Source organism: Macadamia integrifolia, chromosome 1 (assembly GCF_013358625.1).
Source record: "Macadamia integrifolia cultivar HAES 741 chromosome 1, SCU_Mint_v3, whole genome shotgun sequence".
Taxonomy (NCBI): domain Eukaryota; kingdom Viridiplantae; phylum Streptophyta; class Magnoliopsida; order Proteales; family Proteaceae; genus Macadamia; species Macadamia integrifolia.
Genome location: NC_056557.1, coordinates 3,877,864 through 3,894,838, shown reverse-complemented (window position 1 = coordinate 3,894,838; position 16,975 = coordinate 3,877,864). Strand labels below are relative to the sequence as shown.

Below are 16,975 nucleotides of genomic sequence, written 5' to 3'. Positions count from 1 at the left end.
CCCCCCCCCCCCCAAAAAAAAGAAAATGAAGTTAGTCCAAGTCACGAGATATGTTCTCGACTGCTATATATTTTTGAATACGACTATTTGGCACAGCCAAAACAACTTTCTGACTAATAAGACCCTCAGTCATATTATCAGTAAACATAACCATTCAATTTCCCAAGGAAAGCACAAGCCAATAATCCTCTTCAAACAATCAACAAGTCAAAGAGCTTGACTTCACAAACTATTACATCATACCTAATAACACCATCAGTTGCCAACTTACTAGTACTGTTTCTGCATTGTCTACTAGATAAATTAATATCACAAAACTCTTTCTTAATAAAAGGATCAAGAGGATGGGCATGTCAGTGTATGTCTAGCACCTCAATAATGCCCAATCCGTAACATCTTTCTGTCACCGAGTCAAATAGCTTCCCATCCTTGTGACATATGACGAGCTATTTACCATCTTGAAGGTGAGAATATCCATTAAAACCTACAAATTAGGCCTAAATGTAAGTTGAATAAAGCCCACCCAAAAACTAATCTTTGACCAAATTCAGTTTAGTATTTTTATCCAAATTGCTAAATGCAATCCAAAAAATAATGATTCCATCAGTGTTCTGTTAGAGAACTTAACTTCCCTTTCCTTAAAAGGAACAAGATAACGCTACTTATGTCTTGAGAAACCTATGTCAAGAATAAAATAATTATACAATCTTAAATGCTACTGACCTATTAGAGCACTGAGTACCAGTCCGTCCTTCCAAATTTGAAGCTATTAACTGCCAATGACCCTCACCAAAAACTTCTACAGCTACACAAAGTTGAGCATCCTCCTCAGGTGTCCAGTCCCTTTTCATTATGTGAATGTTAAGGCTCCTTTGATAACGAGCTAAACACTGAAATGGAGTTCTGTTAGTCTCCAATCTACTTGCAATGTCAATCCAGTTATAAGGAGTCCCCTTTTCCTGGAGAAGATGCAAAAGCTTCTTATCCTCACATTTGGTCCATGCATTCTGATTGATCAGAGGATCTTCAATGTTCAACCACCTGCAGGAGAAAGTTAATGATCAGCAACAAATAACAAATTAAGAGCACAAATTGACATGGAAACTATGATTCAAAGGGAAAAAGGTGTGAGGAAGGATTTCAAAGATACCTAACAAGCTCACCCTTCCTATTAACTGGCTATAGCTGGGAGTAGAATGGATGCTCCCTCATCCCTTTGAGAACAGGACAGGGCAAGAAGAAGGGGAAAGAAAGATAGAAGATTAAGAAAGCGACATATGAAGTGTATACCAAGCAGATACAAATTCATAAAACCGAAAAAGACTCCAGTATGAGCATACCAAACTGCTCCAGGAGGGTAGGCAGTTTAGGCCATGTCAAATAGTCCTTTGTTTGGAAGAGGGAAGATGACAAGAAACGGGGAGAAAGGGCACATACCGGTTGCAGGATATTTGAACATTCAAATTGATTCAAAGTTTAAACTTTTCACTCTCTTCTATGGCTTAGAGCTTAATTAATTGGCAAGTCCTCATCAACGTACAAATATGAAAAATGGGAGATGATTCCTCTCAACAATACAATACAGATAATGAATACCACAAATAAAACTCAAATCGATAAATAATTGTATATGCATATAATCCATAAAAAAATTATCAATGATCACTTCGGCATATAGAATGATAATAGTGAAACTCTCAATGTACTTCACACTAGTCTTGGCCGACGTCTGCAACCTCCTTGGCTTACTCATTCCAGTCAATCTGTGTAGAAAGGATAACTTAATTTCCTTTGGCAACACTACTTGCCTTTGTATCTTGAACGTTAATATATATATCTCTCTCTCTATATATATATATATATACACCCATGGAAACCTATAGCCGTCCCATCATTTTAAGCTACTTTTGATATGATCCCAGGATTCGAAAACTCTTGTTTGGGTTTTCTATGGGCCCACCCCAAGTAAAAAAAACTCAGATCAAGAGCATTAGTGAAAAACAGTAAATAAATTGAAGTTGCAAAGGAGTAGCAGCAATGTAGTAAATAACCAGAAGTTTTAAGGTGATGCTTGGTACACAAGGATATAAAGGGGATTAGTGCATACTGACTACTGAGCGAGGATAAACTTGAAACAAATCAAAATAAAAGAAAAGGTAATTAAAGACAATAGGGAGGGGTATTAATGGAAAGTACCAAACAAGGGCTTTAAAACAAACCCAACAATAAAGGTTTTCTTCAACCTCTGAACAAAATGAATCACAGTAGACCACAAGGGAAGAACTCGGGCTGCAGAACTTGAAATCTGTCTCAAACAGCACTGAAACTCCAGAGTTGTGGTTGCCTAGGCCTGCTGGATCAATCCAAACCACTACCATTCCAGAAATAAGTGGTACTTGGATTACAAATCTCTGAAACTTGGAGTCAGCGGTAGTTGCAGGTTCTGATTGGTTTTCAGCGGAGGGATTTTTCAACAAGAATGGAGTTAGGGGAAAAGGTTCTGAGATTTCACTGATTTTATGGTAGTGATTCAAACCCCAATGTCCAGATTCCGATAATGACTGACAGAAATCAAACGCTCTCTTGCTGACCCAACTTAACTTTAGAATGGGGAATGGAAGAATAGAGAAAGAAAAACAGAAAAAGGAAGAGAAAGAAAGGATGAGATATACCTGACAGGCAAGTATTCAGGGGAGGAGAAAGAAGGGGAGCAGCATCCGTCGGCCAGGTCTGATTCTCGCCATGCACAACACAGCAACAAACTCAAAACTCTTCTCTAATCAAATCTGAGTAATCGATGAGTACATCTCAACATATAAAGAGAAATAAAAAGACTCCTAAATTGGTTGTAAAACTGAAACCAGGTTGAACTCAAACTCTCCTACGTCCAATCCCCAAACCAAAAAAAAATATGATATGAAATGAAATGAAAATTACAAGAATAACCCCAAAACAAATAAATAAGTCACTACCAGCCCCCGTTAGACCAAAAACCCAAGTTCACTAGGTTCCATTGGGTTTGGGTTTCCAAAACCTGTTGTATTGGTCCAATCACTCTAGAGCCACTACATCTGCTTTGCATCCATAAAAGTGAACTTTTTATGCAAACGAATTACATATAACATTCTCAACTGCAAATTTGCCAGTAAATAGCAAAGTAAAACAAAATATTGATCTGCTAATATAAATTCTTCAATTGAGAATGCGACAGAATAAGAGATGCACAAAAACTAACTTGACATAAAGCACATTTTTTTTCCCCTCTTTTCAGAAGCATTATCATAAAACAGCTTTAGAAAAAGGGAAATGCAAAAGTCAAAGATATGCCTAAATCAATGGCAGAATGTATGTGAAAATTAAAAATCCATTGGAGTAGTGTAACAACTTCTGCCCAAGAACCAATCACTACTTATAATATTTGCATTTGTAATGTAAAGAAATACCCATGGTGAAGGAAACGGCTGCCCAGGACACCACCAGTGCATACATATAACTTTAGAGAAGCTAAGAAAACATAAATAAAGATGGTTTTCGATGAAGAAATAATGGTTACCTCGCTTCACATTCAGCACCCGAACGACCCATAAAATGCATGGAAGCCAACCTCAGCCAATCAATCTTAGGAAAAAATGATCTTAAAATTTCAGGGGAGAATTCAAGATCTGTGATCGATGCGATGATGCTATCAACAGCATCTGAAGCTGCAGAAGATCCTTCCGAACCACTGTCAAGGGAATATGCATCAGGCAACTTATGCTCAAGGACCAATGTTATCATGAGAAACTTTCAAAATTGAACATACCTATAGAGCACCAATGATTTATCAAACAACATTTCTTGAATTTGTTGTTTTATTCCCTTGGCAAGATTTTCCTTCTCCACCTGGGACCATGGTTGACGATGCAAGGAAAGCGGAAACAATGTTGTCAACACTGCTCTATAGAATTGAACGTGAGAATTTTCAACTGGTCCATAAGACAACGCAGAAACCTTCTTACAATTAGCCTGCAGATACCAAAAACACATCATCAATACAACCCTATGGCATAGAAATAATATGTGAAATATCAAATTACATCATGGCCAGTATAACACTAACCAACATCGACAATGCAACATGTGACTGATGCAAGTGCAGACAGAAAGAGAGAAACACAGCAACGAATGAGCCAAGGCAAAATCAGGGAGTAACAGTAAAAAAAAATCAGCATAAAATATCATCTGAGCCAGCAAATTCAGCCAGGTTTCATGTACAGGCAGCTACAACAAAGAAGCAGTTGGCCAAGCATGGTAGCACAGGCCACAGGATGACTTTTATACATGTCAGATACCTAGAGAAAAATTAGATTAGTATTAATACTTAAGACTGAAGTATAAGAGATAATTGGTTCGATAGAAATGTCAAATTGTTTAGCACATTCACTTTGACGGAAAAAATTACAAGAGTACTCCGTAAGAATTCCTTTATGACTGTTGGGAATTAGCGCTAATCCCGATAACGGATTAGCGTCAATTCCAGGACCCGAGAGGGACCTTTTGGTCCTATTGGGTCCATATTTTGGTCCTTTAGGGTTGCGGCTTAAGTGAGGGGCTTTTATGTATTTTCTTCTTTTGTTTTAAACAATAAATATACACTATATTGACCTACGATCAGTCGATTCTGGACTGATCGCAGGCTGCTCTGTTTTCTGGACAGCTTTCGGTCTCTCCTTCTTCTCTTCTTCTTCTTCTCTTCTCTTCTCTTCTTCTTCTCGGTTCTGGTTCTGGTTCTGGTTACATCTAATTAATATTGCAACATGGTATCAGAGAGGGTTTAATCAAATCGATTGGTCCAAACAAACCTATCGCTGCTGATTTCAACGTAGCAATAAACTTCCTTGGTGTGCAGCCGCCTTCTTTGCTGCAATTACTATGACCTAATTAATGTGAAGTGATCTACAGTACATGTAAGTCATCCTCCATACTGCTGCTATTGGTTTTATGCTGGTTCTTACTGTTTAAGAAAGCCGCTGGACTTGTTCTCCTCTACCGATGGCTGCTACTGCTACTTCATCATCGATGGCTGCTACTACTACTTTGTACTTTTTGTATACTTGCTGCTGAAAGTTGCTGCTGCCTACTGTGTTTTTTGTCCATGCGATTAGCCTTCTTGCAGAATTTTTTGTTCTCCTATCAAAGGCTGATTCGACAGTACTGCTGCCCCCATCGGCTGGTTATTTTTTGTTGAGCTTTGTGGTGTCCGATTGCTTACTGCTGCTGTTTTTCCTACTTGGTGGGTGATTATTATTTGATTCTCATGGCTGAGAACGAAGTCCCTACCCCTACTACTACTACCTCTTCTACCTCAGACGATGTTAATGTCCAGATTACATCTATCCAGCTTAAGGGAAGCTCGAATTACCTTCTTTGGGCTCAGTCAGTCAAGGTATATCTGATGGCTAAGGACAAGTTTGATTACACCATCTCTGATTCTCCCAAAGAATCTGAAACTGGTTATGCTCAATGGCAGAAAGAGAATGCATTAATTTTAATATGGTTATGGAACAGTATGGAACCCGATGTCGTTGCCAATGTTATGTTTCATTCTACTACCAAGGGAGTGTGGAATGATTTGAATGAGACCTACTCTCAGCCGACTCAAGAGAAGAATGACCCGTATCTATGATATCTATGAAAAACTGTTTCAATATCGCCAGTCAGACAAGCCACTTGCAGAATACTACAGCACTTTCAGGGGTATGGTTGAAGAACTCAATGTCTTTCAACCCTTGACCACTGACATTGACAAATTGAAGGTTCAGCGTAACGAGTTCTTCGTCTCCAAATTCTTGGCTGGTCTGAACAATGACATGAAGGTAGTGAAGGGTTACTTACTTGCAGGAGATACTGTGCCTACTTTGAATGATACATACTCACGCCTACAGCGCATTACCCCTTCCACCAAACCTGATCAGTCTTCCAAAGACAATTTTGCCTTCCATGCCAACCGTGGACGTGGACGTGGACGTGGACGTGGACGTGGTTGCGGTCATGGGGGAGGTCGTAGATCGGCTGGTCGAGGATTTGGTGGACAACCCTCTGACCGTACTGCTCACCAGTGTACTTTCTGTGGAAAGCCCAACCATATTGTAGAGACTTGTTGGGCAAAGCATAGCAAACCAGAGTGGGCAACACAATTAGTTAATCATGCAGTGTCTTATGACCCTACTTCACACAGGAACTTTGTCAATGCCGATGTGACCTTCTTTGAAGGTACTTCATTCTACCCCCCTCCAGTGCCCTCATCTAGTGTAGAGTGGTCTTCTCCATCTCCTCCACCCATACCCTCCCTTATACCCTTCCCTAAATGCTCCTGATGCTAGTGACTCCCCTCCTCTACAGGTTTATCGGTGCAGGAAGAAGATTGGACAACCAAGTGGCGAGGTAAATACCCCAGATGCTTCACTCCTTCCACTGCCAGCTCCCTCAGGTGAAGCTCCTCTTCCTCCTCCGTCTGATGACTTACCAATTGCGCACAGGAAAGGTACTCATTCTTGCACTCACAAATCTATGGTTGTGTATCATATTGATAACTTTGTGTCTTTATCTCATCTTCCCTCTCTTATCCATGATCTTGCCCTATCTCTTTCCACTAACCCTATTCCCCGTACCCATACTAAGGCCCTCCGTATACCTAGATGGAATGCTGCCATGGATGTAGAAATGGATGCCCTTTTGAGTCATGGTATCTGGAGTCTAGTAGATTTACCTCCTGGTAAGGATCTGGTGAAGTGTCGTTGGGTGTACATTGTTAAGTATCATTCTGATGGCTCTGTTGAGAGGTTGAAGGCCTGTCTGGTTGCTAAGGGGTATACCCCCCGGTTGCTAGACTGAATTCTGTTCGTCTTCTTATTTCTCTTGCTATCAACTTTGAATGGCTCTTGTTTCAGTTGGGCATCAAGAATGCCTTCTTGTATGGTGATCTATAGGAAGAGGTGTATATGGAGCAACTTCCGGGGTATGTTGCTCAGGGGGAGAGTACAGGTCGTGTGTGTCGCTTACACAAGGCTATATATGGGCTGAAACAGTCTCCTCGGGCATGGTTTAACAAGTTCAATGCTACCATAGTTACTTGTGGTTTTTCTCAATGTTATTCTGATCCTTCTGTGTTTGTTCGTTGTAGAGGTGATAAGCTGGTTGTCTTGGTTGTATATGTTGATGATATTATTCTGACTGGTAATGATGAGGCAGGAATTTCTGAAGTAAAAAATCATCTCCAACACCATTTTCAGGCAAAGGATCTAGGCCAACTTCATTATTTCCTCGGGATTGAGGTAATCCGCTGCAAGAAAGAGATCAGTCAGTCTCAAAGGAAGTATGTGATGGATCTTCTATTTGATACTGGGATGCTTGCATCTAGACCCGTTGATATTCCTATGGACCCTCACCAAAAGTTTGGTGTAGATGATGGTGAACCTCTCCAGAATGTGCATCAGTACAGGAGCTTGGTTGGCAAGTTAATTTACCTCACTGTGACTCGTCCTGACATTTCTTAAGTTAGTTCATGCAGACTCCTCATAAAGCACATTGGGATGTTGTTGTTCGTGCTCTTCGTTATCTAAAAGGTGCTCCTGGAAAAGGGTTGATTTATTGTCCAAATCGGCATATGGAACTAGTGGGGTATTCTGATATTGATTGGGCTGGCTCTGCTAGTGATCGAAGATCTACCACTGGATACTGCACTTTTGTTGGAGGTAATCTTGTTACGTGGCGCAACAAGAAGCAGACCACTATTGTCCGGTTCAGCGCAGAAGCTGAGTACAGAGCCATGGCTCATACCACTGCTGAGTTGATGTGGCTGCGGTCGTTACTTTTGGAGCTGGGGTTTCCAATGACCAAGCCAATGAAAATGTATTATGACAACTAAGTTGCGGTATATATTGCTAGTAATCCGGTCTTCCATGAGAGAACTAAACACATAGAAGTGGACTGCCATTTCGTTCGAGATGCTGTTCTGAAGAGGCTGATTGAAACTCCTTTTGTTCCTTCATCGGATCAATTAGCTGACATGTTCACTAAGTCCTTGTTTGCCCCTACTTTTCGCAATGGTTGTACCAAGCTGAGCATGGGTCATGCGTATGCTCCAGCTTAAGGGAGAGTATTGGGAATTAGTGTTAATCCCTTATAGGGATTAGCGTCAATTCCAGGACCCAATAGGGGCCTTTTGGCCCTATCGGGTCCATATTTTGGTCCTTTAGGGTTGCGGCTTAAGTGAGGAGCTTTTATGTATTTTCTTCTTTTGTTTTAAGCAATATATATACACACTATATCGCAGGCTGCTCTGTTTTCCGGACAGCTTTCGGTCTCTCCTTCTTCTTCTTCTTCTTCTTCTCGTTTCTGTTTCGGGTTACATCTAATTAATATTGCAACAATGACTAATATAATTGGTATATAAATATCATATGGAAAGCTGTGTATTTAGGCTAAGTGAGCAAAACTAAATGGCAATGCAGATATTCTGACCTAAATAATTATGGCATGAGTTGGATGGATGGATTCACATGCAGTATTCTGACATTAAACACCCCATAAACACAGTTGTAACCCATAACTGTTGTTGACAAATATCTCGAAGTGGCATAGAAAAATGTTCTGCTTTGGAAGCAAAAAATAAAGCAATCATATGCCCATTTACATAAACATTTTTTCTATACATGCACCACTCTAGGTGCTCTTGTAGTACATCCAATTGCAATTCGCCAACATATAAATCCATTTGAAATTGTAAGCAATAAAAAGGGATAAGTTCCAACAGAAGAGCAAAGGTCTAGACTAAGGAAATTAGTTATAAAATGTGTATCTACATGAAAAACAGTTTCCAGTCGATGCTAAGATGACAATTTTCCAACATGTACAAGAGTACAGGTGTAAGATTTCCAAGCAAAAAGACAGAAAAGAACATCTCCAAGAAAATTTAAAAAAAAAATATATATATATAGAGAGAGAGAGAGAGCATCAGTTTGTTTCACACAAAATCCCCCAATAAGAATACAGTGTGCCACCAAATACTATAAGAATGATTAATACAAAATAATGCATCATTCAAACAACAGACGTTGATGCCAATATACACAATAACTCTTCATTCATACAAGCACCGACCAAATATACCCAAGAACTAAGAAATTTTAGATGCCAAACAGCCAAAGGTAGATTATGTAAACTCCAGACACAAAGACAGTTAAAAAATGTTAGAAAAAACAGTAAAAAAAAATTTTTTAAAAACCTGAAACAGCACCTGTAAGATAGATGGAAACGCACACACACACATAAAGTTAGAGAATATAACCTTTATATCTTGAGAGTTCCTCAACTTTGGAACTGAAATTAACTGGAGACGAACATCCTTCTTCTGTGACAAAGCTCGCCCTGCTCTTCTTTTGCATGAAGACTGAAAGTCCTTGAGAACTTTCATACGTTCCAACAGTTTTTTGTTTTCCTCGATCCTTGCCTCAATCTCTATCAGCTTGCTCCTAATAAATCTCTGACATGACCTGTTTTTCTTAATGGCGTCAATAAATACCTCTCCAGATGCAGGGAAGGAAGAATATTTTGGTGTTATGGAAGATAACACAGGAGCAACCGGTCGATGTGACTCAATGGAACCCAATGGCTGACTCCTGAGATCTCCATCACCAACAGATCCCAAATGCTCATAGGCACTACAAGCATCTTCATAATCTCGAAACTCATTGTCTAAAGCCTCACCAGTAGTATCATTCGCCAACAAAATATTGTGTGTCTCCTGCTCTGATGTGGTGTTAGGATTATGTACATTGGTCGACTCCATCTTCTTCAGAGCATCTGCATCCCAATAAAGAAAATAAAACAATAGAAGATCTTTAGACTTCAAGGTTAAACACCCTCCAATTGTGATTATCACATCATTAGAATGCACAAAGGAAATCATATCAAACCGAAAGAACCTGTAAATACTATGTGAGTATGTATCTATTAGCAGAAGAAATATGTAATAATTGGATTGGGAAGAAATATACCTTATTTACAAAAGGAAAACCAAACAAATAACCCAGCTACAAGATTAAAAGTAACTCTCTTTCGGTAAAATCAACCTAGTTAACCCAAAGTTATTGGAAGTAAGGTCCTGAAATGCAAGAAAAACAGAAGAGCCACAAAACAAAAGGCTAGCTAAAGTGAACCAATCAATTGGCATTCTAAAGATACATATCGAAGCATTCTAAAGATACATATCAAATTTAAGAAAAACCAAGAGCCACAAACAAAAGGTTTGCTAAAGTGAACTCATCAATTGACATTCTAAAGATAATTCTTTCTCATAAACACTATCACATGGAAAGTGAAGCATCCTCCAAGCATTATAAGACAATAACCAAAATCCAATAAATTCCAACAAAGAAAAAAACATCAGCTTCATGATTTTCCTCTTTTTTGGGTGGCCTAACTATGTTGCTACTTGTCTTTGTATGTCACCGCTAGATATCTTACCCAGCTTTATTCTGCCTTCTAATATAATTGCATGATCTTCTCTTTAAAAATAAAAAGAAAAAGGATCCAGGTAAATATTTAGAAGGAAAAGAATCTACCTAAGCCCAGAAAGAAAATTCAGTACATCAAAAGGTGAGACGCCATATAATGCAAGGATATCAATATTTCTATACACCTCAATATAAAATGGTTGTAACCCAATGCAAATCCAGCTTTTGCAGGAACCTAGGAGGTTGGATCGCAGTGGTCCTAACCTCTTGCATTTTTACACTAAGTGGCTGACCACAGATTTCACACTAGTAAACTGAGCTTTTACCATCATGTCCTTTACATGTGCTTCACTATGCACTTGGGAATATCATATAATAATGAGAATTGCACAATATTCCAGTAATTAGACATTTGTAAAGAGGAAAAAATTAAACAAATAACTGAACCAAGTTCAGAGACAGACCGCAAACAAATGTTGGGAGAATACACAATTAGAAAATATCCTAGTACAGTACACTCAGCATGCAGATACCAAGAGAACATTTGTAAGTAATAAGTGAAACTTCTGCATCGGTGTTTTAGCACATGATGCAAAATGCTAAAGAATAGACTGAAGCTATGATGAAATGAAATGTAAGCTAGTGATATAACAAGAAGACAATGTTTTTAGGACAGGTAGCCAATGAAAATCTAGATTGGGCAAAGAACCCTAGATAAGTTACCTGGAAAAAGGCAGAGGTAAAAGGCATCCACATGGATACAAACATAAGGCAGAAGTTGCAGGTACTCAGTAACATTGCCAAACTAACCTCCAGATTATGTTTGCACAAAAGGAAAGCACCAAGAGACGCCTCATATTGACCTGAAAGTTGAGACCATCCAAGCCTTCATAAAACTTCACCTAGAAGTAAAGAATCTGACATCTTTTTTTTGCTCAGCTTTTAATGAGTACTTCAATCTCATGAAAGATGAAGCAAATTACATTCCTCTGGTAAAGTTCCAATTCGTTACTTTTAAAACAAACGCCAACAAATACGAAGAAAACAAACACAGATTCACACAAGATCAAAGATTTAAGAAGGTTCACACACCGATGTGGTGTGCTATGACCTCGAGCGAAGAAGAAGATGATCCACTATGTTAGAAGAAAAGTTACAACGGAGATCACTCTTAAGAACACCCAAATTGTGGCAAGAAAACTAACCAGAAACCCTAAAACGAAAGACCCCATATCTCACAATGCTTGCTCAACACGACGATAGTGTGTATATATATACTCCTCCGAGTTGAGTCAATCCATCGGGTCACGGTCGACCGGGTCTCTACTACCATCACATATGGAAAAATTCTCATTCAGGTCGCCACCAAAATATGTCGAAACGGGTCAAAAATTCGAGACAAACATAACAATTACTCAATGACGCACAACTCTGTTTCAGAAAGCATACATGTTCACCACAAGTCGTAACGTGTAGAGAACTAATGAAAAAGAAGGAAAAATAAAAATCTGATAGGGGAAGTAATTAGTGATTCCTACCCCTAAGTTGTGATACGAGGGGAAAATTAGGAGCAGATTAAGCATCACAAATCCGAGAATGAACTTTATGAGTAATGGTGAATAAAATTAGCATAGAAGGAAAAGAATTTCATCATTTGACCTCCACGCATTACTTAATGCAGCCTTTATGTGGAGCCAATGATCTCCAATGAAAAGGACACACCAAAATGCCCCCGAATAAAACAAGGTGCTAAATATGGCCTGAATAAGATGGAATTGAAGAAGTCAATGTAACTTTTGCAAACAAGACTGCACAATTGGGCCTGGGAAGAACTTTTTTTAGGCCAGGGATGAGTCCTATGGACAGTGGGTCACTTGTTTATGGGTTACTTGTTGTATTGGGCCTAATTTATAAGCCTATAAAATGAGGGGAAGTCAATAGACAAGATTCGAAGTTAAGAGCTAGGGGCAGACCTAAAATGACCACAGGCAAAGTGTTGAAGAATGACACGCATAGTCCTAGTCTCGTCCCAATTATGACTTTGGATAGAGACTATTGGAGGGCTAGGATCCAAGTTGCCGACCCCATTTAGCTGATATCCTCCTGACTATTTGGGTTGTTACCTCTTTCCTCTTACTCTCATCTCTTTTCCATCTACTTTCATCTTCCTTAATCTTCTCATCTTTTTTTTTTTTAATGGATCCATATAATCGACCTCATTAAGTTGGGTTAAGGCTGAGTTTGTTGTTGTTGTAGTAGCAGTAGTTAAGTATTTAAGTTAGATTAGGATGCTTATTAGCTAGATAGAGTTTTGTTTTGAGTCTATTAAAGTCAATTCAGCATAAGAAATTGATTAGGAGTCATTTTACCAATCTAATTATGTGTGTGTGTGTGTGTGTGTGTGTACTTCCCATCACTTAAGCATGATTTGAGACATTGAGTATTATTAGAAATTTGTATTCTTGAGCTGTGCATACAGGATTGACATTCCAGATCTGATTCCCGTCTTCCTCTTCTAGTTCTAGTCACTCTGAGATTGAGTCCAATCTTTCCTCTCTTTGTTTTCTTTTGACAACTTATCCTATCTCCTCTACTTTCTTCTCTGATTCTTGATGTAGATCGCCTAAGGAGGAAGAGAAGAAAGGTCCAACCAAACAGTCATCAAGCCCAGCCCAATCAGCCAGACCTAAACCCAATCACTTGGTCCAATTCATGGGCCAAGTTTAGGCACCCAAAAGCAAATCGTTTCTTGCTTTCCAAAGAAACCAACAAATGAATGTGCATTGAGATATCATTGTCTTTGAGAGGCTTTATCATAATGAGAGAAAAAAGTCCCATCCCAGGATCCACTCAGAGAGACATTGTTCATCCTAGGATCCTTGTAATGGGCCACTTTAATGAGCTGATAATATTGGTAGAGCTAGGCAAACGGGATTAGTTATTTACGTGCCTCTATTTTTAAGGCCATCAAAAGGCAAGTTAGAATCTGAATAGGAAACCCCTAGTCAATTCCCATTACAACTCAACACTACTATTTAAAGTCTAACCAGTCCATATACACTTTAAAAGCGTTATGGAATCAGCATAAGACAATTAAACAAAAGACATAATTATCTAAATTAAATTAAACCAGTGGTTCAACCGAACAGAACCAAAAAAAAAAAAAACTAAACTAAACTAAACTTAAGACATTAAATAATAAACTAAACAGAAATTAAAGAGATGGCCAAGCTAGGCTTGGCTCTATTGGTCTTGTAACGCCCCAGCCCCATTAACCTTGCACAATATTGTCCATGGGCCAAAGGCTTTAAAATACGTTGTGCCATGTTAAGGAGGCTAGAGGTTATTAACTAGCCCAGTAATCTCTCCCTAGGCAATGTGGGACTAAAGTTTGCACATCCTCACCAATCTCCCAAACCTTGCCGTATTCTTAGTGGTGACACTTCACCGATCTCCCAGGCGGGTCTGGTACTTGCCGTATTCTTGGTTGTCACAGGTCTTCCTCCTATGAGCTCTCCCCGATTTCATCTCCATCGATGTGGATCTTGTCAAGGGTGATTTATCTGCATCACCCTTGATAAGATTGTAGAATCAATAACAAGTTCCCCGTATCCGCTATACGGAAACTGTAGAAATCTGAGTTCTTAACTCATATAATCTTTTATGTCACAGCAGTCAAAGTGTGAATACTCTTACCACTTGATTACCTGACGAGAAGACAACACAATATGCCAATGCCTATGTAAATGTGAGACTAAAATTGAGGCACTGAAGAGATGTAGAACGAATTATTCAGGTTGTTTGGCATTCAGTGAATCAGCCCCTGATGCAGAACATCCTTTAACTTTGCTGATGCATGGGTTATAATCTAACTTTTACGACTATTACGAAAAAAGTTTACACAGGTGAGCAACCAATGTCAGTCCTTCCCAATAAGATGATAAGCAACATCTATATATACAGGAACCAATTTTATTAGTTCACCCTCCCTTTTCCATAAATAAAACTTTCACTCTCTCTCTTATTAGAGCACTAGCCTGTGCAGCAATATAGTCTTTCCTTCCATTCAACCGTATTCTGCATGTGTAAAAACAGACCTGAATTGAATGTATATAACAGGAGCCATGTTACTTAAACCTGATTCTAAATGACTCATTCAACAGAGATCACGACAAGATTTGGAACTACCCAATTTCTTTCGAAACCCTTCTGAAAATCTAGGAGCCCTTCAAATGGAACCTTCAAACCATTGAACTAATTGGTGGATATGGTAGGAAATTTATTAAAAAATTTAAAAAAATAAATTAAAAAAAAAAGCAACGTAGACTGGAATAAAGAGGAGGTCCACCAATGTTGGACATACATATTACAGAGCTCCTGTAGAACCTAAGGGAAGTGAGGGGCATACAAATAAAGGTCAACTTTTCAGTACATATTGTCTTGCAAACATCCTTCCAAGTATACAACTCAACAAAGCCTCACCCAACCGAACAAATTCAGCTACGTAAGTACATAATGCTAAGAAAGAAAAAATCACAAAGAACTACTGAAAAAATAATCCATAAACTATGTCTCTTACTCTCTCCAATTGATTCTTTCAATGGTTTCATAAAATTTTATTGTTTTTTCTTTTATATGTAGTTTCCCTTTTATCAAATAGTCGCGTAAGTACTTATTTAATCATTCAGAATTGAGAAACATTAATAACTGAATTGCCATTATTGGAAAATACTGAAGAATTAAACCACATACCGATGTTATACTTGGCAAAGCGCCTCTCGATCGCACGAAGCGTTTCAAAATCTTCTTCATCATCCGAACCAGAAAGTGGTGGTCGAGTGCTCAGAGGTTTCAAAACAAGAGGCTTTCCATCTTCCAATGGAGCCGAGAACCGCTGTTGTAGGCTCCTAAACACTTCAACATCATCAGTTCCACTGTCGTTGCCTTCAGAATCGGAGGCAGCTGCATGCGCAGCAGAGACTTCTTCGATCTCGTTGGGATTTGTTCCTGTCAACATACAGGCCCTTTTGAGGGCTTCCATGTCTTCGTCCAATGATTCATCTTTGTCACTACCAGAGAGGCTTTCATCACCGTCACCTTCACCCAAAGCACGGCCCATCTCCATTTGAAGAGTCTGGGGAAGCACTTCTGTGAGATAATAAAGAGGTTAATAACGGGCCATAAGAAGTGATTCCGGTGCAGGAAGAAGAAGAAAGGTGTTTGGAATGCAATTTAAACAAAAGTATTTCTGCCGCTTCTGCAACATCCTATTCATTAAATTATCAACTAACCCACATTGGATTGGTTTGATCACTGGTCTTATGTCTCAGTGCTCAGCAGGACATTAACCTGCACAAGCTACTCAATTTGGTGCTTCTTATCGTCTTGATGAACCTATCTCTCTACTTCCTACCGTCTAAGAAGCAAGAATAGAAAAAAGGAGAGAGATAGAGAGGGAGGTACCTGGTGCCTCTGTGCTTGCTTTTGTGTGCTCTAAATCCAAAAGCAGTCGCACGAGAATGGAGACGAAGAAGAGGAAAGAAGCAGGGGCTGTAGCCTTAAATAAAGACTCGCTATCCGCCACTGCAATCGCATAGGAATTGAGAAGAGAAGAGGAAGGGGCAGGCCCTGCAGGGGGCTCAATACCCTTAGATGAAGCCTCGCCGACCGCCGCTACAATCGATTAGGAACGGTGACGGAGAAGGAGGAGGAGGCAGGGGGATAGGGTTCCCAAACCAGAGAAAACCTGAGAGTTCTTCGGTTTGGATTTTCGATCTTGGAGGGGTTTAGGGATTAAAAAATCGCTTTTTTTTTTTCCAGTATCGCGTATACATATAATACACGCGTTGTATGCGTATTAACACAATATGGCCGTAAGGCGGTAAAGGGTTGTGCGTGGCAATCGCAAGCAGAGGATCTCAGGGAAGCCGTGTCGTAACACGTTAGGGTTCGGCGGGGGGATGGCACAGACACCGCTGGACTGCTTGGTCGGCGGTGGAGGTTAAGGTATGGTTAGGACTGGAAACTGAAAGGATTTTAAGTGTTTCATCCTGAATCGAGAGAGAGAGAGAGAGAGAGAGAGAGAAAAAGCTACCTGCGGTGGTTGTCTTTGCTTCTACACGATTCGGGCTTTCGTCGAGAATTGGCTTGAGCTCCACTGCATTGTGTGTGATGAGGCTTGAGGTCGAAGTAAGAGGAATATAGTGTTGGAGCCTTTAGTCCTTGAAGCTTCAGGAAGGAGGTTGGGCGCAGGTCGGAGACAAGTTGCGTTTGGTAACGTTTCTGGATTTAAATTTCAGTTTCATAGTGTCGTTTTATTATTATTTTTTTTCTTTTTTCTTTTTTCTTTTTTTTTCTTTCCTTATAAAATTAGAATGACGGAACTACCTTCTGTCAATTCTTATTTCTAATGTTTTCTTTTTTTCACTTTTGCTTCTAAAAAACGAAATACACAATAAATGTACTAAATGCTTTATTTC

General features: G+C 39.4%; 1 protein-coding gene across 3 annotated transcripts in view; it reads right to left on the bottom strand.

Moving 5' to 3' along the window:
• LOC122079538 (snRNA-activating protein complex subunit 4) overlaps nt 1–16,772 on the bottom strand; it is a 21,878-nt gene extending 5,106 nt beyond the window's left edge. The window contains exons 1-6 of one of the 3 annotated variants that reach the window (XM_042646280.1): nt 16,591–16,772; nt 15,249–15,644; nt 9,329–9,843; nt 3,803–4,005; nt 3,554–3,724; nt 724–1,041 (exon numbers count right to left, since the gene is read on the bottom strand). In XM_042646280.1, coding sequence (XP_042502214.1) covers nt 724–1,041; nt 3,554–3,724; nt 3,803–4,005; nt 9,329–9,843; nt 15,249–15,621 — 1,580 coding nt within the window. In that variant the 5' untranslated portion in view covers nt 15,622–15,644; nt 16,591–16,772. Of the gene's footprint in view, nt 1–723; nt 1,042–3,553; nt 3,725–3,802; nt 4,006–9,328; nt 9,844–15,248; nt 15,645–15,959; nt 16,541–16,590 lie in introns of those variants that run through there. The other 2 variants (XM_042646123.1, XM_042646204.1) reach the window with 2 other exon arrangements.
• Between the last annotated feature and the right edge of the window lie 203 nt (nt 16,773–16,975).